The 22,777-nt window shown below is 44.1% G+C and overlaps 1 protein-coding gene across 1 annotated transcript in view; it reads right to left on the bottom strand.

The window, feature by feature from the left end:
* STAB2 (stabilin 2) overlaps positions 1 to 22,777 on the bottom strand; it is a gene marked incomplete at its 5' end in the record, with an annotated part of 76,249 nt that overhangs the window by 309 nt on the left and 53,163 nt on the right. Inside the window, 26 exons of the mRNA XM_010190803.1 lie at positions 409 to 528; positions 1,084 to 1,195; positions 2,507 to 2,522; positions 3,385 to 3,496; positions 4,432 to 4,572; positions 5,370 to 5,489; positions 6,104 to 6,210; positions 6,342 to 6,507; positions 7,610 to 7,743; positions 8,094 to 8,235; positions 9,263 to 9,456; positions 10,134 to 10,241; positions 10,654 to 10,758; positions 12,557 to 12,706; positions 13,746 to 13,869; positions 14,512 to 14,568; positions 15,655 to 15,801; positions 16,573 to 16,662; positions 16,745 to 16,921; positions 17,422 to 17,481; positions 17,782 to 17,952; positions 18,349 to 18,495; positions 18,596 to 18,679; positions 19,830 to 19,877; positions 20,327 to 20,446; positions 22,413 to 22,484. Of these exons, the coding sequence (XP_010189105.1) occupies positions 409 to 528; positions 1,084 to 1,195; positions 2,507 to 2,522; positions 3,385 to 3,496; positions 4,432 to 4,572; positions 5,370 to 5,489; positions 6,104 to 6,210; positions 6,342 to 6,507; positions 7,610 to 7,743; positions 8,094 to 8,235; positions 9,263 to 9,456; positions 10,134 to 10,241; positions 10,654 to 10,758; positions 12,557 to 12,706; positions 13,746 to 13,869; positions 14,512 to 14,568; positions 15,655 to 15,801; positions 16,573 to 16,662; positions 16,745 to 16,921; positions 17,422 to 17,481; positions 17,782 to 17,952; positions 18,349 to 18,495; positions 18,596 to 18,679; positions 19,830 to 19,877; positions 20,327 to 20,446; positions 22,413 to 22,484 (3,024 nt within the window). The remainder of the gene's footprint in view (positions 1 to 408; positions 529 to 1,083; positions 1,196 to 2,506; positions 2,523 to 3,384; positions 3,497 to 4,431; positions 4,573 to 5,369; positions 5,490 to 6,103; positions 6,211 to 6,341; positions 6,508 to 7,609; positions 7,744 to 8,093; positions 8,236 to 9,262; positions 9,457 to 10,133; positions 10,242 to 10,653; positions 10,759 to 12,556; positions 12,707 to 13,745; positions 13,870 to 14,511; positions 14,569 to 15,654; positions 15,802 to 16,572; positions 16,663 to 16,744; positions 16,922 to 17,421; positions 17,482 to 17,781; positions 17,953 to 18,348; positions 18,496 to 18,595; positions 18,680 to 19,829; positions 19,878 to 20,326; positions 20,447 to 22,412; positions 22,485 to 22,777) is intronic.

Raw genomic sequence — 22,777 nt, 5'->3', positions numbered from 1 at the left:
CTCCTGTTGTTTCCCAGGCCCCTTCCCATTGCATTTCAGACTCTTTGCAGGGTGCTGGCACAGCACTCGGCTGCACGTGCAGCAAAGAGAAGGGAAGACAAAATTGGAAGGCTTTTTAAGTTTGTATAGACGCATCGTTGGCATCCGGTAGCATTTGAAGTCCAATTTAATACAGCTCTGTTTGAAGGCAGACTGGAGATACAGCTGTAGACCACAGCCTCAATTTTGCTACAAGTGAGGCTACCCAGTTTCTAGCAGTGGCGATACAGGAAAGCCAGGAATGTGAATGGTGTTTTCCCAAATTAATTTTCCATCTTTCTTCCAACTAGACATTTTTCTTTCATAAACTCATTCCCTCTCACCATGATTTTAGTCATGTCTCAATCTCAAATGAAGATGAACACTTACTGAGAAAAGATCGTAAGTAGGTTCTGGTGGAGTCAGTACAGAAGAGCTTTCGTAGGAGGGGTTGGTGACATTTGAAGGCTGTGGCTTGTCCAGGGGTGTTACATCAGTGTCATCTTTTGACTACACAAAATCACACAAAACTGTTTAAAAATTCATCCTCTGCCTACAGTGCATTAAGAGGGGCACTTAAGCTTTACTACCAACTGGTGCAGTGTTGTGACTGAACTGTTTTATTGTCCCAGCCAGCATCTCTGGGCATGCAGTGTGTTCTGGACTGTGGTATTACCTGAGGTTGCTTAGTGCTGCTGTCTTTTTTTAATCTCCCTTATTATTTTTAAGCCTCGGCAAAGATCAGGAGAGGAAGTGTTGCCCTGATATTGGGCCTGGAGTAAAATGTACCTGGTTGGTCCAGAGTGCTCTCATTGCAACTGTGTAAAACCACACGTGTTTCCCCTGGCTCATGGTGCCTGTAATTTGTTTCTAGAAGTCCATTCACATGACATGCAGGGGCTGGAGTAGGAAGGGATTTCTGGTTACTTCTAGGTAGACTCCATATCTTAGTCTGAATGGTTCAAGTGGGAAGCCATTGGAAGGACTGGAGGCTGTAGTTTGGGAGGTGCGGTGGGTCTGGGTTAGTGCTGCCACCCCTGCTTTGTGTTCCTGTCTGCTACCTACCTTGAAGTGCTGGAAGCCTGTGTTCCTCTTCCTGAACCTGAGGTAAGAATATCCAATAAAAAACACAATTCCAATAACCAGGCAGATGCCAAAGAATATTCCTGTCCCCTTACTGGCATGGAGAAGAACCTGGAAACAAAAGAGAAGGTGAGTGAGCTATGGGGTGGGCGCTGGTCACCTTCCAGCACCCAAGCACACGAAGATATGCCCTAGTGCTGAACTGCTTTTGTGCTTGAGTTCATGGCACATGATCCCTAGAGACAGTTAAACATGGCCTTTTGAGAATAATCAACAAATTATTTTTTTTCAGGGTACTGTTCACTGGACACTGGCTGTAGTACAGGTTCATCTTGTTCATGTTTTTGAAGTTACGAAGCACGCCCAAAGGATCTTTTCTGGTTATGTTTTTCAAAGTAGCAATAGAGGCTATGATGAGGCTGACACCTCAGTGGCCTGAGGAGCAGAAGTGGGTACCAAATTCCCTTAAACAGCTTTGGAAACCTGTGCAACAAACCCTAGATTTAATCTAAAGGGGAGAAATGCCTCCAGACTCTGACTTTGGTTTGCCTTCTGCAGCCCTGTGGCCTGGTAGACTGATATCACAAAGGTGACCGGCACTTCTGGGGTGACAGTAAGTTTGAGGGACCCCAGGTCATGCAGCCACTCAGGCTGCAGTCTCTCCAAAGCACTGTGGTCTTTGTTGGCAATCCAGGAGGTGAGGAGGGGTCTAAAAATAGGTAGGAGATTCATATGCACTTATTCTTGCTTCCCCATATGATGCCTCCTACCTAGAAAACTAATTAATAAATGTACCCTGGAAAAAAAATAATCACATTGTTGTCTTAATAGATATCCTCTCTTCATTTATTTTTTAGAAAACAAAGTCATTTACATGGTGCAGCTGGACAGTTTAATATTAGAAAATATTTAGTTGCCTGCTAGCATGTGAAAGGTATTATGAAGACTGTAGTATCATGCTGCTATAGACTGACAGAAATTGCCCATTATTTTGAATCACTTTCAGGCAGTAATGTATGCTTTTACCCAAGTGTGTAATTTCCTACTTGTGAAGATTGTAAACTACAAGGGATTTTTGTGAACCGAGATTGTGCTGGCATATTGCTGAGCTTTTAGGAACAAGAAGGCTGGTTTGTAAAGGAGAAGGGGTTATTGAGAACAAAATGAAGGTGAGAAAAAGGGTATCGATAGGATTAATCTTGTGGACCAAGGAGGCAGCTAGTTTGCCACTTCTGAAATCAGATCTGGGATGGATGGGCTGTGAAATTAAGTAAGGAAGCTCCAAGTCCACAGAGAGAAGGATCAGAACGAGTTACTGTGATGGAAGGGAAGTTCTTCACGTTAAATAAGCCATGGATCTCCTTGCAAGGTCAGCTCGAGCCTGTGTTGGGCTGTCACAGAGCACCCTGCATGGAGTAGAGCTGGGGAGTACTAGCACTGCGCATCTGAACACTTTGTTAAGGAAAACATTCTGTGCTGGGAAAAAAGGTGCTGGCTGCGCACCTCTCCCAGGGTCAGCAGGGATCGCTTTTGTGAAACATCCTGGTTGCACTGCAGGTGAACAAAATGTTTTCCTTCCCTTTTATGCAAAGCAGTAAACTTTGCTGATGGGAAATAAATAGCACAATGTTCCTGCCTCCCTGCTGCTGGGCCCTGAACCATTTTGATTCCAGTTTGAAGCAGTGCAGCTGCTATCTTGATTTGTCCCCATGGAAAGGACAGTGCCCCATTCTGCACTGTGCTGTTCTGCAGTGCACCAGTTGCTTTGGCCTTCTAATGGGAGAGATAATTGGATAACTGGGACCATTGCAGGGACTGGTGCAGACAAAAAATACCCATTTTCAAAACACTTTGTTTTTTGGGTAGGAATAAATGCAAATTCAAGAGTAAAAATAATTCCCTTAGAAGCTTGAAAGCTCTTTCTGGAACTGAAATGAAGGTTTATAAAGCCTCCATTACAAAAACAAGCTCAAATAGAAAATGGAGCTTTTATTTTATTTATATAAAATGTTGTATTTTTCTATAATATTTATATTTTGTACTATTTTTATATTTTTTATTTATATATAATGTGGGAAGAACTGGTTCAGGCAGAAACATTTTGAATAAAGTTTACTGACACCTTGTTCTCAACTTCTACTTTCAGAGTAACATTTTAAACTGAAAGTGCATTTATGGATCAAAACTGGGCATATATGACTGTGAGCAGTGAGTTGGGGATGATATAAGCCGCAGCCACCTCCCATTACCTTTTTTCCCCAAAAAAAAAAAATCACTAAATACTTACAGGGACTGGTGGAGCCTTTAAAGGCTCTGAAATGACATGGATTATCCCATTGGAAGCAATTATATCCCACTCAACAATAGCCCTTCCATCCACATATCTGATCTCGCTCTGCCAGGAGAAAGAGCAATGAGAGCTGAGCTTTGACCCTCCTCCCTTTGGGACTGAAATAAACCTTGGGACTATTTCCCCACCTCAGTTACTGACACATGCAGAAAAATCACATGGAGGCTTACCCTGCTGCCTCTGTGGACATCAGACTGGGATGGCCCCAGGCTGGTCATGGCTCTCCTGTGCATGAAGTAGCCATCATTATTACCTGCACATTGCCTTCTGGCATTTATTTGTCTTTTTAAAATTTTTATTACAAATTTTAATAAATAAAGGTTTTTGTGATGTTTGAGCAACTGCCAAGCTCTGCCTAGGAGTGCTGTTACTCCCGAGTGCCTGCTTCCATTCCAGCTGGTTTCTCTGCTGAGGATACCATTTAGGAGATGTGGTCCCCTAAAATGTCAAAGGATACTATCCATTTGCTAAAAGGATATAAATTTTTGCATTTAAAAAAACCATCACTGTAATAGCAATAATTAAAAAAGCAAACTTATGTTTTGTCTGCTTTTGCTCTGAACAAGACTATGCTGGGGTCTCTTCTCTCCCAGAAAAGTTACTTTTAAAGTTAACTTTACCAATGCCAACACCTTTCCTGCCATCTCCCATAATCCAGACAGGCTGAGAGAAGGGTTGAACCAAGCCTGTGGTCCCATCCTGCCATTCCTGCAGGCCACCTGAACAACTGCCTTTGAGTTTTGTGGGTCAGAGCCTGGCCATTTGCAAACCTGTAAATTTGCAGTTTGCCAGCTGCTGTCCTGCAGTATCTGGACAGGAAGGAGCCCTCTGAGGTCAGCCTTTCCTTGCTGCCCACAATAACATTATCGAATTGCCTTCCGGATCAGTGTGTCACCTGATCACAGGGTACAGCATAAGGGGATGGGAAAAGCATGAAGATGGGAGACCTATTAAAAGGGTACCTGTTCAGTGGTGGGGGCTTGATGTTCCTGACCCCTGGTGTTTGTAACGAGGAGTTTTTCCCCAAGATGAGTTACAAGGGTGGTTCCGTTGGTCAAGTCCTCATAAAACATTATGTTGGTGTTAGATAAGTGATACTCGATGTCTCGCCCGGAAAGTGTCTGCAAATGAGAGCAAAATACAAGGAACGTTAACTGATCTCATTAATCCTCTGGATTTAGCGGCAGGCTAAGTGCCTGTGACCTTTTTCCCTCTTTGCTATTAATGCTGCAGCAAGTGCCATATGGGGTAGAGGCTACTGGGACGTCTGGATGCAAATAGTGGGATCATCTGTCCCGGCTGGCCTCTGACGGCTGCCTGCAGCAGGCAGGACTTTGATTCGGGCAGGACAAAGGATTTTACTCCTTTGTATGATGACCTGAAGTGATGTGCCTCAGAGATACTCCAAGCAGCTTGAAGATGCAAGCCAGGGTATAAACTCATGTGAATTGCTTGAGATAATGTTTGACTGAAGGAAGGAAAGAAGCAAGGAAAAAAAGGGATAAGCATAGAAATTAAGCTAGGAACAGATGCCTTTAATGTATTTGTTGGAAATACTAAAGTTGTGCACTGCATTCTTCAAATAATTGTGCTTGACGTTAATAAGCCAGAACAGACTTCATCTCAGGCTGACTCCTTTATAACTGGGTAACTAAAATCTCTGATGGAAAAGTCTCTGTAGCGACTCGAACACTCAATGACCTTGCACTCCTAACTGTGGAAGAGAAACGGAAACTATGAACTTGCCTCTTTCAGAAGCACAGCTTGGACTATGTGTGGTTACACAGGAGTCCTGTCATACCAAGATAATTGTTTTTTTTTTTTAAAGCTTAAATTTCACTGAGATACAGAAACCCAAAATGGCTGTTTAAAAAGTGTTGTTAAAACAAGGAAGGAAAAAAAGGAAAGAAACCCTTACCTCATTTTCCCTTAACCCACTATCGTTTGGAGCGAAGAGAGTGGCACGCACTGACAGGTCCGTGAGGTACCGCAGGAACTCTCTCCCCTTCCTGGAGCTGTTGGAGTAAACCATGATGTCCTAGGCAGAAGCAAAATCCAACTTTATTACAGAGCAATTGTGCGCTCCTCTGTGGGGAGCTGGAAAGAGGAGACGTTATAAATAATGACAAAGCAGCTTTCTGTTATTAGCCATGAAGCAGCTCTGGAGTGACATTACAAAAGAAGTTTGTATTCAAAATGCAGTTTTAGCTGCTGAACACATCTTAAGCTGACTTGCAGAAGTTAGGCCCTTGTCTGTGAAGCTACTTCTACATATATAATGCCTTTCTGAGCAGCAGCAAGAAAAGGATCCTTTTAATGTTTTGCCTTTCCCCAGCAGTAATTCAATAAAATTCAAAGCATTACTCCTTGTGATGCTTAGAAAGCCATGTGCAGTTGTGCACAGAATTCTTTTTAAGGAGGATTTAATTCCCAAATGAGTTTTAGAAACCCAAAACCTCTTTGGAACAAGTAATTAGAGAAAAAATAGTCATGAAGTTCCGACTTGAGGGTGCAGATTTAGATTGCTCCACCGTGCTTTGCTGGTGCGGTGTTGTTACCCGCTAATAAAGCAAAGACTGAGATACAACCTGGTGGCAGAGCTGGCTTTGCTCCGCTCGCCCACTCAAGCTTCACACCAGCTGTGGGCCATACCGACAAGAAGTTGGTCAGCGTTGGTGAGGACATCAGCACTTGCAGCAAGTTCCCGCTGCAGAAGGAGCCGTCCCCCACATAGCCGGGTTTGCAGGTGCAGTTCACCTCTGAAAGGTACAAACAACTTTTTAAGTTAAGAAGAGGCAGAGTCTCTAGCAGCCTGTAGCCAACCAAAGGAACCAAAATCCAGGCTGCTGCTCCCCTTTGCATGGAGGAATGCAGGAATGGACCCTCTCACCTTTCTCCCTGTAGCAGAAGACATCCCAGGTTTCACTCAGGTTGACTCTTCTCCCGTAATCCACGATGCCAACATACCCATAGCCGCAGTTTGGGGAGGAGAAGGCAGTCGGGTAGCCCACTCTTTCGCCATCCAGCCAGCCAGCAGAACACAGGTGGTACCTCGCCTGCAGCCAGCCCAGCCATAATGGAAAACAACATTGGAAAAAGAGCTGGGTGGTGGGGCTGGGTCACTACAGACAAAACGGATGACCTCCCTGGGTGCTCAGGCAGCATCTGACCCACCAGCCATCTTTCTGAGAGTCTGAGGTGGCTCTGTCTGTCCGTCTGACCCGCAGCCTGCCCTGTGCTGAACTCTGGGCCAAGGGACTGCAGAGATGGGGCCCCTCTGAAAACCAGTCGCTCCCCATACAGGTCAAAGGAGCCTTTCTTGGGAAAAGCTTCCCCAAGCCCAAAGCTGGGCAGGATGGGTGTGAAAACCAAAGGTGGACGTGCAATCCCACCGTGTGCCAGCATAGCTTTTGTAAGCAGAAAATAATTCATTGGGAGCACTGGAGCCAGCCCCACTGCTGACTTAACTGCTTTGAGGGAAATATTTAGATTATGGGCCGCAGCTCTGGCTGCAATCTGAATCTTGTCAGGCAGCAGAAGGAGGTTTACATGCTGGTTGTGGTCCAGCCTCACATTTTGCTAAATTTGTCTCTAAATGGTGAGCATCTTTCTTCCTTCCACAGATGGGAAGGACCAAGAAAGGCACAGTCAGCCTAACCTGTTCTTCTAAAACAACAAGTTTTACAAACCCAAGCTGTGATGGTCAACCCACTGATGTCAGCCATGCTTTGTCTGTAACACACTCAAGGAAAAGAATATGGAAATGGCTCTGCTAAGTTAACAGCATTTGAGGAAAAGGTTCCTGGAGCCTTAATTAAAAAAATATATTCTAAGCTTAATTCTGAAGTGTATATTTATTTAAAAAGTGCTAATAATTAAAGCCTACATAAAAACATATTGTAAGTCTGAATTTACCACTGCATCCCAGTATCACTAGAAAAAAAACTTGGCAGCTGGTTTCAGTGCCATACGAGCAGGTGTGAAACCAATAAGCAGTCTGTAAACTGCTCCCAGCCAAACATCCTCTGGGGCATGGGTGAAGGAAAGGAGGAAAAATGAAGCTTATTAGCACAGAGCAGCCCCCTTGCTCCTCCCTCCTCATTTAGGCTTTGGCTAGGTCCTCTCCAAGGATCTCCTTCCACAGCAAGGCTACCTCACCTTCTGTGCATACAGCAGCTGGTTATATGTAGCAACGGTGGCTGACTCGTTGGCACAGGCCTCCTTTGCCTTCTGGTAAGTCATTTTGTACTGCCCTTGGGGGGACCGCAAGTGGAAAACCCCAACCGTGGTATCTGCAAAGAGAGAGAAGGACCAGCTCTTCCTGAGGGGGTTTCCATCTCTGGATGTGGAGTCAACTGTGCCACACAAACACCCATGAATTTTGTAAAATATAGTTAGGACAGACTGATCTCTTAGGGGTAACATTCCTACCTGGAATACAGTCACCTGTTGTTTCCCAAATCCAGTATTGCAAAGTACATAAGCACTCATTCTAACTTTAATAATCTCATTGGTTCAAGAGGATGTAGGAGGAGAACTGGGTGAGCTTACACACATAAGGATCCTGGTCACCACCTTCAGCACAGTGGCAGAGGGACAAGGATGTCCCTGTCCTGTGGCATGCACAGTGTGCCATCCTCACCTTGGAAGTGGAGGTCAGCACAGTCAGCATCGGGGTGGCACTGCCCATTGTCTTGCAAGCAGCGGTTGAGGGGAAGCTGCATCACCGAGCAGTTCAGCCCATCGCCAATGTAGTTATTTTTACATTCGCACTTGCGTTTGTCCTGGTCGGAGAGGAAATGAAAGAGGCCAAGCCAAGTGCTTAGCTGACATAAAAGTGGCATTTCAAGCAACATTCTGAACTGTTGGAAAAATTTCACTTGATACAGCCAGGAATGGACAAACAGGAAAGTTGCTGCTAACAACTGTGATTCAACAGACCACAAAGTCTGACACTGACATCCTTCTAAGCAAAACATTTACACATGTACTAGGGTGCTTTGCTGAATTAATACCAAAGCATAATTCCATCCACAAAGCTAATAACATGCATTGGGGGATTGTATGACATCTAATTAACAAAAAGTGATGGCAAATCTATCAAAATGATATTTAAATGACTGGACATGGGAGCATGAAAGGAGTTGAGCAGCCCACTGATAATAATAGATCGAGAACTATAAACCACAGAGGAGATGGTGACATCCAGGGATTGCGATGGTTGGCAGCTGGAATAGACTAGTGGCACAGCTTTTCTAGATAGCTCCTGGCAGACACATCAGGCAAGCCACCAACATGGAACAGACAGGTGATCCCGAAAGCACCAGGACAGATGCTGGATCAAGTCACTGCACATGTTTTCCTCAATGACTTTGACTGTGTGGGCTAAGGAATTTGTATCATGTTGCTGCAGAGCTTTTTAAGCTGAGTTCGGCCAGTCAACGAGTGACACTTTTCTCCCAACTGTCCCTATGTTTAGCTACCAATATATATTCAGTTTCAGTCCAATGAACTCGTATTGCAAACAGGGCTATCCAGTTAGGGAGAGCTAAGAAGAGGACAGAAAAATTATACACACAAAATATCCCAACTGCTGTAGTATCCCTTTCCCCAGAGGAAAGATTTCAAGCTGTTTCTCACTCCTCAGCTGAAAGGAAACCAAACTGGTGTGGAAAGTAGGCTGAAGCTATGTAAAGGTCGTTTTGGGGAACAGGGACTTTGAGAGGTACAAAGCCAGAGAAAAGACTTCTGCTGGCACCAGGAAGAAATGCCTCGGACTTCCCAGCCGGTGACTGAAATCATTCAACTTACAGGTCCTATGACAATGCAAATGGCATGTTCATGGCAGCCTCCGTTGAACCCATCAGCACAAGGATTTATCGGAAGGCACATAAAGCCATCACCTTTGTATCCTTTCTGGCAGTTACAGAAGACTTTCACCCCGAGCTGGGTGCATTCGGCTGCCTTGTGGCACCCGCCATTGTTTTGTTTGCAAAGGTCTGCAGCTGCATGGGGGAAAACGAAAACAGGTGAGAAAAGTTTGCTTTTAAAGAGGATGTTCTTCACAAAGACAAACCACCTCCAGAATTATAAGGCACACTAAAGCCACTTCTTTGGGGAAAAACTGAGTTTCCTGAGGTGTTCCTGAACTTGTGCGAAGGCTGTCCTTTAGGGCTCTGAAGCCCTTGTCAGGATATCCTTGATTTAAGAGACATGACACCACCCTCCATGGATTCTGCTTTGCCTTCTGGTGGCCCAAGAGAGCTGCTTTTGGGGGGACTCTGCTCTGGCCATGGTGCTTTTGGAGGATGTGAAATATCTAGCTCAAAAAGAATGACTATTTCTGCAGTGGTGTTACTGGGGAACTGCCTTGCCTAAGGTCATCAAAGAAGATCCTGTAAATGAAACACTGCTGAAAACCTTGCTGTCTCCAAAACCTGATGGAAGCACACTTGGTGCTCATACTCCTGTTCAGTGAAGCCTGGTGAAGCTAGCCAATCATTTGCTTCAGGAAAAAACACTGATCTGTATATATCCTTAATTTGTTTCACTTGCTGCACTGTGGAAGATTTTAGGTTTGATAGCCAACATTTCTCAGTGGATGGTAACGGCATGCAAGTGCATGTGCAAAAGAATGGGACAACCCGCTTTCTTGTGGCAGGCTGTGCAAGAGGGAGCTTACCCGTGCATATGATCCCATCCCCGTCGTAGAAGGGCTTGCACTGACACATGTTGTTCTCCATGCAGACAGCATTGGGGGAGCAGCTCGGGGAACACACAGGCTGCAGAGCTGTGGGGAAGGCAGAACAGCTGGGATGAGGATGCTGTTTATGTTGCAATGCCCTTGTTTCATGCAGAAAGAAAAGCCCTCATACCAGTCTTGTTAACTGGAAAACCTGAAAGTTTTTTGGTGGGTTTTTTTTTTTGGCTTTTTTTTTTTTTTGGCTGCTTAGCTCTCAGGTGGTAACTTTCCTCACATAGCCCAAAGCCCCTCCACAGAGGACATAAAGACTTATACTCCCATTTCACAAAGGAGGAGACAGGGACACGTTCAGAGTCCAGAGCAGAGTCCCTTGGCCTCTGGTGAGGGCTTCTGACGTTCTTAACCCTTCCTCTCTTCTCTACACAAACCCTCTGTTGAATTGCAAGTACTATCAACCCGTGGCTCCAAGTGATGGAGTCTGGTGAGAAGAGGCAGAGACCTAGCCTGGTTTCACACCGTCGGCCAGTCCATCCTGTTTCACAGAAACACCGTCCCGTTCCTGAGTATCCTTCATCACACTGCCCATTGGTTGTGCATTCGCAGGCTGCAAAAGGAACACAGAGGCATCACTTTAGAAAGTTGCCTTTGGGAAAGGGAAAATCCCTTCCTAAAGAGACATCACCTAGACTGTCAGTTTAGTTACAGTATTATTTGGCAATTATTTAGATAAATCTAACCTCGTGGTTCTTCACCACAAGGCCAGTCAAGCAGTGGGCCAGATTGCTCAAAGTGGCTAAGCAGTTTTTGTCCTTGGAGGTCTGAAAGCCCCAACAGGATTGACTCTGAACAACCTGGTTTGAGCTCAGGGCTGAATCCTGATTTGAGCAGGGGTTGTACTAGAGACCTCCTGAAGTTCCTTCCAACCTGAATTATCCTGTGGTTCTACGATTTTATAACTGCCATTTATTCAATGTGCCTCTGAAAATGAGTACTGATGTGCATAGTGGTAGAGTAGCAAACTTCACAAAGAATGGTGATGAGAAGGAGTTAATGGCTGAGCTGAAGACCCAGCCTGATCCCGTCCTAATGTGCAGCAGCTGTGGGTTGTGGGGAAGTCTTTTAGCCAGAGAGAAGCAAGGTGTGCAGGGAGTGAATGTGTTTGTGTGGGAGGAGGTCTGACCAAGTATGGAAACGAAATATGAGGTTAGTAACAACAACAAACCCCCAAAACTATGGACAAGTTAGCTGTATTTTTTATTTGTAAGTTTTAGATATTTTTATGGCTAAAAGCTTCTAAATGTCTTTTGTTCTTTTCATATGTGTTACCCCTTGTGCTCTGCAAACTGAAGCATGATTTAATCTATGGGTGATTTTTTTTTGCATTCTTTGGGCCCTGCAATAACTCACACACTGAGCCTTTCTTAAGGAATTCTTGTTGGCTTTCTGTTTTATAATATAATGAAGTAGTATTCTTTCTTGCCTTATTCCTCTTCCTGAAATACTGTTGTTTAAAGAGGAAAATTATATGGGACGTGGAAAACTGATGTCCTGCAAAAGGAGTTTCACCCTTTGGTTATCTAATTTTTGGCTGACATAAATAGGATTTAAAGAGAAGGGATTATAAATTTTTTTTTAAAGACCACAGTGTAGATCAGGCTATCAGCTCACAGTTTGTCATGTTGTGCTATAAAATTGATAACTTGCAAGTAAGCATACTCTTGAGCATTGGTATCCAAGCCCAGTGTCTTGCTTCCATCCTTGCAAGGAAATCTAATGGCTTATAAACCCCACTGTATGTGTATCATGAGCTACAGGTACATGTGGTTAGGGTGGAAGGGTTCATGTTGTAGCTTCTCATCTGAAGGCTTTATGTTGGTAAAACATTGAAGTTTAAAGGGTCATCTTGATCCTGGTTCTGCCTAGTTTATGTTTAAAACCGCAGTGAAATGAATTATATGAGCAGTTTCTTGGCTGCTGTTCCTCTTCCCAAACTGCCTTAACCTTGCTGTCCTCCTTCTCTTCTGCAAAAGTAGTATGTGGCCTTGGTCTCCTGCAGTCCTTGAGTCCTTTGCTAAAATGCCGTCTTGCCCTTCATGCGGATGGGGGAGGAGTTTGTGCTGTAGTTGAAAACACTTGTTGATGGAGGGTCTGTCTCCATTCCCTGTTGTTTATGTAACATATAAAAACAGGAGGACTCTTGCAGAGAAAGCTAAGTAAGTCTCTGCCTCCCACCTTCTCTCCCTCCCTTTTGAGATCTTGTGCCATCCCTCTGTGTGAGGAGACACTCAGGAAAAATGTTGGTGTTGAAAGGGTGAAGGATTTCTTGGTTTACTTAACCTATCAATGACAAAATAGTTTGGATGTGACATAGGCAACAGCATGGAAAGGAAACTTAAACTTACACCTGCATCTGGAGCCATATCTGCCTGGCAAGCACAGTTCGCATGAAGTCCCATTGAAGCCACTGTTGCAGCGGCACTCTCCTGTCCCAGTGTACCCGTCATCACAGGAGCCGTGGTTATTGCATGGGGTCTCTGGCCCCCCTGGGCAAGCTGAAAGATTTAGAGAAAAAAAAAGACCACAGCTTTTTAGCTCAAGTGCATGCTTACTCATTGTCAGTGTTTGTTATTTACTGTTCTGTAAAAATCCTTGACAGGCCTGTAAATGCACCTCTGTTGAGGTGTGTAAAAGCAGCTATGACACTTGTGACTGTATGCCTCAAGCTCCAAATTCCTTGACACACTGTTACAACTCCTATCAGAAAGGTCGTGTGCAGTCTTCCAGCCCTGGGTCTGGGTGCTGTTACCTGGGTGCTTGTGCATTCAGATCCACCAGTGAATGGCACTGCCCAGCCCCTGCCCAAATCCAGCCTTGCTTGTGCACCTCTGTGTCCTGCTGGGGTGAGCCCAAAGGGCAGCTCAGGTTGGGCTGGCCAAAATTGCTCAGGACCCCCACGCGTCTGAAATCCAGAGTGAGCTGGCAGGGCTGTGTATCTCTAGATGTGTCTGCCAGCAAAGATTCCAACCCAGATCCTGGCCCTACATGCCCCAGTGCCGTTCCCTGTGGGGCTGACAGGTGAAGGAACACATGGTTCATTAGCATCTGCTAACAAACAGCTGGAGATAGTTTCCCAAACTCTTTTACACCTGGTTAAAGCCACAATTTCTGGGCTGACACCAGTGGTGTGCCTGCTTGCAGGTGGCTGAGGAATCCCACACTGTGTCTCTGGTGTGTCATGGTGTCACCATGAAATTTGTTTTTCTGTTGAAAGGACTTTTGGCTGGTGACCAATTAAGACACTCTAGGTTTGGTTACAGCAGAGCACTCTTTGCTTTCTATAGCATTCACTTACTTTGCTGCTAGTGTGGAGTTTAAAACTTGCTGTAAATGTGAAAATGAGATTATTTGGAGTGTGAAAGCAGTAATATTTTCTGTGCACTTAAGCTCTTTCAACAGAGTTCCTCCATCTTTCGTCTGGTCTCTCTCCTCGTGCCCCCCTTCCCAGCTCTCTCAGTTCAGCCTGCTTGGTGCTAGGCAGCTGTGCTTGGGGGGGCCACAGGCTGGTGGCAGGGTGAGGAGGGGGTGTCCTACCTTGACAATCTGGCCCAAAATAGCCCTTGCAGCACTTGGGTGTGTGGATGACCATGGAGCAGTTCCTACGGCAGCCGTCCCTCCGCACCCCGTAGGACTCATACGTGCACCAGTGGATTCCTTCCTGGGCACAGTGAGGGGGAGAAACACAAGATGATGAGTGCTATGTGGAGGCTTGAGTATTTTCCTCTTTAAATCACAGTTTCTGATGTATGTTCAATCCAAGTGTGATGTCTGAAGAGTGCGGGTGTAAGGCCTCAACCTTTTTCTTGTTTGCTGACTTGCTAAGCACCATTAATGAGAATGGAGGGGCTGCTCCAAAGTCAATCGAAGCACTCGCTATAGTGGATACTGTACGAGACGCTATGTGGAGGCTTGAGTATTTTCCTCTTTAAATCACAGTTTCTGATGTATGTTCAATCCAAGTGTGATGTCTGAAGAGTGCGGGTGTAAGGCCTCAACCTTTTTCTTGTTTGCTGACTTGCTAAGCACCATTAATGAGAATGGAGGGGCTGCTCCAAAGTCAATCGAAGCACTCGCTATAGTGGATACTGTACGAGACTGAAAAGTATCCCCTACCACCAGTGTGTGGGTGTTTGCTCAGGATAAGCTTTGTCTTAGAGTGGTCATGGCATTGCTTAACAGTGTGGTTTCACTGTTGAGGTCTCTCTTTTTATTTTTTTAAAGCAATATATTCTAGTTTGCTTGTATGAAGTACAGAGAAGAGTAGTCTAGACTGCTTTAATGCAAGATTTTTATCTATTACCTTTGGTTTTGTCCCTGGTGGGCACTTAGAAATACTGAAACAGCTAACACAATGCCCCTGTTGTACAAAATAGAAAAGAAAAAAAAGTATATTAAAATAATGGTAACAAAAGGCTATTTGAAATGGACAAAAAGTCTGTTTGAGAACAGCAAATATAAACGGAGAATAGTGTAGGCTTACTATGCTTGAAACGGATTATAAGAACTCTGGAGAAAGAGAGGAGAATGACAACAAAATAGTTGCATTAATTTAGTGCCGTCAAATGCAATAAATTAGTTCAGATACCAGAATATAAGTTCTGGAAGAAGAAATTTTGCTCAATATTTAAACAAGTAGGGAAAAGATGGTGGATGTTCGTCAAACAAGTATCAGATCTGGATGTCTAACTTGGAGTAGATGTAAATGGTTATTTCTCAGGAAGCACCAAGCAAATATCTATTTCATTTAACAAAATAATGAAACAAGGTAATTTGAGCAGATGGGATACACACAAGTATTGGTTTTATAACTGAAATATAATTTCCAATAAGCTTTTTTTAAGACTGACTACAGTCTTTTATTTATTTTTCTAGGTAATTTTCTCATACATTCAAATTAAACTGAAGTAAATTTGGTCTTGAAACCTTTTCAAAATGGGTTTCAAAACTTTGTGTTTGTGGGACACCTCAAAGCTCACGGAGGAAATTTCGTCCATGTTAACAGTGCCTGTTCAGGTCCGCTGAAGGATATTTCTCTGAAAGCAAGGAATATGAGAGACAGAGTGACTGGCTAATAGGCCAAGCAGCTTTCAATCTCGTGTCCTTAATACCCTGTGCTGTTGGGACAGCTGTGCTGTTCCTTTGTGATTGGGAACCTCGTAAATACAATCTCAATGACTGAATTTGTAGTGTGAATATATATTAATTTAAAAGCATGTTGGGAAAATCCATCTTTGCTCATGTTTGTGCTTGTGTTTGTAAGGTACTGTTCTGAACAAAATTAATGAAAACAGGTCAGGGCTTGCTAAGCTGCTCTTAACTGAGGCTCCTTATCCTGTATGCTGCTTAGTGTGGATGCAGGATTTCTATGGTGTACCTTTGAGGACAGGGTTTGGCCCTTGAGCTGTGTCCTTGCCAAGGTGGGGGACCAAAAAAGGGGACTGACCGTGAAATCCATGGTGAAGAAGCTGTCGCAGCGTCCCCCAAGGCTGGGGTCTGTCAGCAGGCAGTTGATGCCGTAGGCGATGCCCCCATCAAACTCCAGCTGCCGCTGCACTATCTTGCACTGTCTGTCATTCAGGAAAAGCGCGCCCTGGGAAATAGGATGGAGAGAGGAGAGCGTGACGTGTTGTAAGCCAGTATTCCTTGGGGCTGGGCTGAATCCCGGTGCTGTGGAGGTGTTGGGGACAGTCATTCCTCTGCTCTAAGCCAAGTTGAGGACTTCTCTTCCTGTAGCTGAATGCTGTAACATCCCAGATGGGCAGATCTTTTTCCTGTAGTGAAGGTGACAGAGTATCCCAACCTGTTGTCCACAGATTTACTTTAAACATATTTGGGCTTAGCAGAGCTGTCAGAGGCAAATGCTTTCCAGGGATAATGTGGGTATGATATGGTACATTTGCAAAGAAAACTGTGCTGTTGTTCTGGCTTAACAGGTTGTGTGCATGCCTGCAATCTTAGTTTGCAAGTGCTTACAAACCAGAGTTTGCAGGCAGATGCTGCATTCATGGGGCTTCTGCCAAAGCTAGGTTCCTCTTAACAGTTTTCCATTGTGTATTTGATTGTTGGAGAAGTTAAAATGTGCTGGTGTTTCAGTTTTGAGGTAACTGAGAGGTGTTTTGAACAAATAGCATCTTAGAGCAGAGAAAATGACAACTCCAAAGGGTCTTATAAAGCATTTAGTCTGCTGAATCTGTTGGAGTGACTGCCCTGGTTTTACAGCTGTTGGTTTTGGTATGGGCTGGCAAAAATCAATTGAGTGTTGATGCCACTGACCCTTCCTGGGAGCTGTGCAAAGGCACAGTGGGGTCTGCATGAGCGGACAGGGGCAAGGGGTAAAATTGCTGGCAGGGTCAAAACTTACAATCTCCTTGTTATCCCCACAGCTAACACTGAGGTTGGAGCCCTGCAGGGTCTTCAGTGAGGTGGAGCGGGGTAGCTGGTAGGCCAAAACCTGGGAAGAAAAGAGGGGAGATGCACGTGTCTGGGCTTGCACATCTTGGCCTTGGCAATGCTCCTCAAAAGCAAGGGCTTACCGCAGCGTCACGGACGATGTGGAATTTGAGGTACTGCGCCAGTTTGTCTGTGTTGGACTTCTTGAAAAGGAAGTCCTGCTGCTCCTGTGGCAGCCCACAGATAGCTGTGTCTGTGGGCCAGAAGAGTGTGACGGGTTTGTGAATAGGATCGTTGATCAGGCCAAGCAGGTTATTTTTCTGCAACATAACAAAAATTGGTGTGGAAGATTAATGTTCCATCTAAAATGACATTGGGTCTGTGGGGTGAGTGTCTAGTGCAGCTGGGATGCAGTGGCCTGTGAGCTGCCTGGTCACCATCCTGAAAACACCATGACTTGGAAAAACAGATGCCTGAGTTGAGCTGCCCAAGTTGGGTTACATGACTGAAATCTCAGAAGTGCTTCACCCAGGGCTGCCAGGCTAATAGCTCAACTTTGGGCTCAAAAAGTCATACTTGGGTCAAACCTTGGCCATGTAATTTGTCATATGGTAGGATGGAGCTGAGCGAGGAGGGAAAAGGTGGCTGTGGGTTTACTTGATATCCCTTCACCTTTCTGGGAGAGGGACTGCATGGTGACCAGGGTTGTGAGCCCTTTGGCTCCACTGAACATCATCCTGCCAGTGATGCCATGTCTGTGCTCTTTTCTTTAAGAAAAGTGTTTAAAACCTTTGCTCAGTTTACCCTCTTGCATCCTTACCTCTAGCAAACTGCTGAACAGGATGTATCCATGTTTGGCTGCAACCATTTTAAGACTTTCCTACAAGGAAATGCATATTCAGTAATTTATCCAATAAATACATTATGTGGGTATTTAAAAATTGGATATTAGCTTCCTCTACCCTGTGACTTTTTTGTTATGAAATCAGTGCCACTGTAAAAACCCTGTGCAGAAGTCTTCTTATATTGCTCTTAGTGTAATTGTAATTCTTGAGTTAATTTTAAATATAACATTTAACTTATACAGCAGCATCAAACAAAGTTTGCATAAGGCCTTTTTAGAATAACTAAGGTCTGGGGTTTTTTTGCAACTTAAATGATTTCTATATCTAACAGTAACTGTGGAAAAGCCACTGGGTTGAGAATGACAAGGAGCTCCACATACCTTCTTAAGCGGGAAATACTGCATATGTGATGGGACCAGAATTTGGTTTATGACATGGATCACACCATTTGTGCCAACAGCATCACTGAGTATAATTTCAGCTTTGTTGTTCAAAACCAGCGAGTTCTGGAAAGGCAATAAAACACGATTTCTGTGGAACCTTGTTGGGTGAGTGAGGCTGATGCCAAATTTGCTTGATATGGTGAACCCTGAGCATCCTTTCTTTGTAGCAAACAGTAGTTTCACTTGTAATAAATTGCCCTTTGCTTTTTTCAAACTTTCATCATGCTCCTAAAGCTAGAGTCTGAGGATAAAATAACTTGTGTCAAAGCAAGTGTTGTACAACTCCACTTTTTGGATAGCAGGTAAATGCTGAACACTTCAGCTGAATGGGCAACCTTCTTTTAAGGCTATTTTTGTGCATCAGAGGAGCAAAGGGAATCATTCTGTTTTTTTAAAAAAAGGCTGAATGAGAGCAGGCTGTTTTATTATTCTGTCTCCTGCCTCTTCGTGCTCTGTTACCTGAGAGTAGCTGATGTGTATTGGGTCCCCATGGAGAGAGGTGATGTTGGTGATTGTTGTCAGGTCATTGTACAACAGATTGGCACAACCCACCATATGGTACCGGAGGACTTGAGCCATCACTCCTTTGGTAGTCCAGTCCTTGACCTGCAGCAGAAGGTGGAGGAGTTGAGAAGCAGTTGAACAAGGCATCTGATTCCAAAAACTCATGGCCAGCTCGCCAAAAATTTCTGGCCTTCTTACTTACTCGTGGGTCACTGTTTAGTACATCTGTGTGAGGTACGAACAGAGTGAAGGGGCCAGGACCTGCAATATCTCTGATAGACAAGGCCTGCCAGATTAAAGAGGACAAAGCAGTAATGAGTCATTAATGCACATAATGTCATGCAGCAATGGGGACAGCACTGCTCAGTGGGAACTGGTGCTCACAGAGCTGTTGCAGTTGCACATTGGGTTCCCTTCCCTGCAATGTAAGGATGAGTGAAACCCTGGTGTGGACTTTCCTTCCCAGTCGTGTCTGTCACTACTGCCTATGGGTACCAAATGGAAGATGTCAGCTTATAGCCAAGTCTCCATTTCCCCTGATAATGAACAGGAGAAGAAGAGGGAAAGCTCTCAACGAACGTTAAGTGTAGGAAGGATGGAGAAGGGCCCTTCCATCCTGGGAAAGGGAAGCTGAATAGACTCTTTCATCTTGAAATAGTCAAGAGTGGATATATGCATGTTTTTGTATGTGTATTTAGCTGTTACACAGTTACTTGTGACTAGGAGTAGATTAATTATTGTTAGAGGGACAAATGGACCTGGGATATTGCAAGCACTTTGCAATGACCACTGACAAACTAAAATAAGAAAAGAGCTCTGCTAAAATGAGAGGAGGCAATCAATTCACCATGGTAGTGCAATCAAAGCTAGAATTTGAGTCTTTGGACTAGCAGGCCAGTATACAGATTTGTGCTGCCCAGAGGGTGGGAGTAAATGGAGAATTACTACTGCCAGTCTCCGAAAAACAGTGAGAGCTGGCAGTGTGCATTGGCTGTCTAGCAACACACAGCAGCATCCTGCGATGTTTCTGAGGGGCAACTGGAAGCAGCATCGCAGTTTGGAAATGCAGCAGAGGTGGAAGAAGAGTGGCGTTTGCTCGCATCAGAAGTCAAGATGTGCTGAAAGATCTTGGGCTGTGAATGGGTGAAAGCTTGAGTTCTATGCCTGGTCTGGGGCCCTTACCTTTCCCTGGGATCTTAGTCTTTATTATTAATGTTCTTAAAATTTTAATGATAGTTAATAGTTTAAATTAGAGCATCTCTGATTTTAGTGGCTGGTGATTCAAATCCAGTTCCAATTAAGTTGAAGTATGTTGGTACATGCCAGATTCATGCCTTCACCTTGCTCCCTTCTTAAGGCAAAAAAAAAAAAAAGCAAAGGGGAGGACACCCTACCCCCCATGCCTTGTCCCCAAAAAACACTTGGCCTTTTCTTACCTGTAAGTGGAAATAAAACCTAGATGTGTTGGAGTCCCTGAGAAGTTCCTGCAATCAAGAGCAAGACTTTGTATCAATGAAGGGCAAAGTCTGTGGAGTATGAACAAATACAGCACTTGGAAAAGAAAGAGAACTTCTGGCTTGGAAGAAATGCTGCCCATCTGCCTTGCTCCTGTTCTTTTCTTACCTTGTTCTATCGAAGAACAGGCTTTGAAACCTAAAATTACCAGTATTAACTCCCTAGAACTGCAGTCATAATGATCATCCATCAGGGGGTTTCTGGTGGTGGTGGATTTGTTTGTTTGTTTGTTTTTAGAGGCAGGTAATGTTATCTTGCAGCATTCTGTTCCTATTTCTGGTTTCTTGGATTGGGATTATTTCAAATTCGATTTCCCAATTTGTTCAGGAAAAAAATTGTCATATTTCAAGAGACAGCCATTGTATTAAATAACTATACTAAGAAAAATAAGGGACAGCAAACATGTGCAGCACTTTACCTGGAAGATATTGCCTCGGCATTTAAATCCATCCCCAGTGTAGTTATTTTTGCAGGTGCAAGTCCTTTCTGTCAGCTCAGTGTCATTACAAGTGGCAAATTCACTGCAGCCTCCATTATTCTTGTAAGATCAAAATTTAAAATATTTAATTCCTTCATTGCCAGGTGTACAGCACAATTCTAGTTCACCACTTTTTTCCCCAAGGTATATAGCCTAGAAAGACTTAATACCAACAGCTTTTTGAAACCAGATCTTACTGGAACTTCTGACAGTATATACTTTCTTGCAAACAACAAAGAGCATTGAAGGTTCCTAAGAAATAACTCTTCTTTTAGATAAAGGATGTAGTTTAAATTTCTTCCTTATCTTCACTTCATGGTGTTATAAGGATCCAAAAGATTTCCAGGCAGGTTTTATCCTGGACCTTGGAGATAAATCTTAGTTGCTCTGCTGAGGCAACATTGACTTATGCTGAAAGGAACTTTTTATGGCTGTAAATACCTTTTATGGTGCTAGGAGCCTGGATTTCTGAAGGAGCTGGGATCCCCTCCCATGGGCAGTGAAAGGGAGCAGAAGCTCTTTTGGGAGCTACCAGTGGGATCTGACTTGACAGGCCATACTGGGTGCTGGCTGTGAGTAGTGGGTTTGGGTGCACTTGCTATTTATTTGGCTAGCTTTAGGTAGACTATTGGCAATCTTGGGTTTATCATAGCTTCTCATGAATCTTTGCTGCACAGAGGTTTGCCAAAGTGAAGCCAGATTTACCTCTGGCATGACAATAACAGTTCTCAAGACTATCTGTTTTTATATATATAATTAGCCTGGCATAATTAGCCAATTGGAAGCAAAGTTGCTGGAACAAGACATAGGAAAAGGCAAAAGCACACAAAAATCATAGGAAGCAGTAGATCATAACTTTGAGCTCTGGTTCCTCCAGCTTCTGTTTTTGCCCTTGTTCTTTCATCTCTGCAACCTTTCAAGGTTAGAAAAGCTCTGCTGACAGGCCAGGCTGGGAGGGTGAGAATTTTTGTCACTGCACTCGGAGCACAAAGGATTAATGTGCATGGGAGAGTGGCTGTGTCTCTGCTGCAGCTTGCCAAGAGGCAGAGCAATGTGGCTGGTGTGGAGAACCATATCACTTGCAAATATGTGGCTTACAGTATGTGAGTCAGCTTGTGTGAAACAAATGTGGGTGATTCTCAGCCTGCTGTGATGAGTGAGGGACAAAATGAGGAATGCAATGGGAAGCCCTGTGTTGCGTGTTGTGGTGGGAAAGAAGGGAAATGGTTAGTGTGGAGAATGATTCCCCGCTCTCTCATGTTTTTCTTCCTTTTTCTTTTAACCTCCCTGTCAAGAGAGGTTTCTGTTCTCTCATCTACCATCTCACCTCCTCTGTTTTGCTTTCACTAAGCTACCTCTGCTGCATCTTGTAGTGTTGCTATTCTGTATTATGCATCCACAGAGATGCATTAGGGATGCAGCCTTTGCACAGCTGTAAGGGTTATGGGGCTCTGCTCTTTGACTAGCCCCATGGAGCTCTCCCCTAGGTGAGCCTGCACACTGGGACCTCCCCTGGAAGCATCTACTCCAGGAAGCTCAGGCCCTTGAACACCTATTTGCCCCAATATGGATTTCACTGGTAATGATGCTGCAATGCGAGGACTTGATACTCCGATTGGGCTGGAAAACTTGCAGGCTGAGAAGGGGATGTATATGCTAATACTTGGTCGTTTCTCTTGTTCAGGCTGCACAGATGTGGTCCCAAGTCTGAGAAGATATGACTTACATCTTATCACTATGGACCAAGGTCTGTTTCTCTAGATCTGGTTTGAAGTAATTTTTTTTAAGACTGAGTAATGAGTCTGGGTGCCTATTTGTGTTATGTCCAGGCTGTGGTCCAGGAAAAGACCTTACTGCATACTTAGTTTCTAAAATAGCGACAACAATAAAACATGTACTGAATCAAGAATATTTAAAAATTAGTCAAGTTAACGTAAGATGATTTTGGGCCTATCTGACTTAGTTTTGAATGTATACAAAACTCAAAAGTGTAATGATTATAACAAGACCTTAAATGGATACTTACTTGCGAACACAGACTGATATATGTGCATCTTTTACCATCTCCAGAGTATCCCTTCAAGCAATTACATACTGCCTATGAAGCGAAAATGGAAAACATGCATACATGAAAGATATTTGGTTTTTTTTAGCACACTTATATTTAATTTACTTTTTTGTCAGATTATTTCATAGTGATAAAGTGTACAATTTATTAAGCTAAAAGTACATCATCTCCCCTGCAACAGTTTCTTAGCCAGCACGAGAAACCATAGACTGAGACTGACTTTTCCAAGAGGCTTTATCTGCCCTTTCCCTGCCTATCCATCTCTTGTCTCTCGTCTGCTGTCCTGATCATTTGAAATGACCCCTTTGACATCCGCACATGGT

The sequence above is a fragment of the Mesitornis unicolor genome, unplaced genomic scaffold (assembly GCF_000695765.1).
Source record: "Mesitornis unicolor isolate BGI_N332 unplaced genomic scaffold, ASM69576v1 scaffold4788, whole genome shotgun sequence".
Taxonomy (NCBI): domain Eukaryota; kingdom Metazoa; phylum Chordata; class Aves; order Mesitornithiformes; family Mesitornithidae; genus Mesitornis; species Mesitornis unicolor.
The sequence above is the reverse complement of the archived record's forward strand: the minus strand, read 5'-3'. Positions and strand labels throughout refer to the sequence as shown.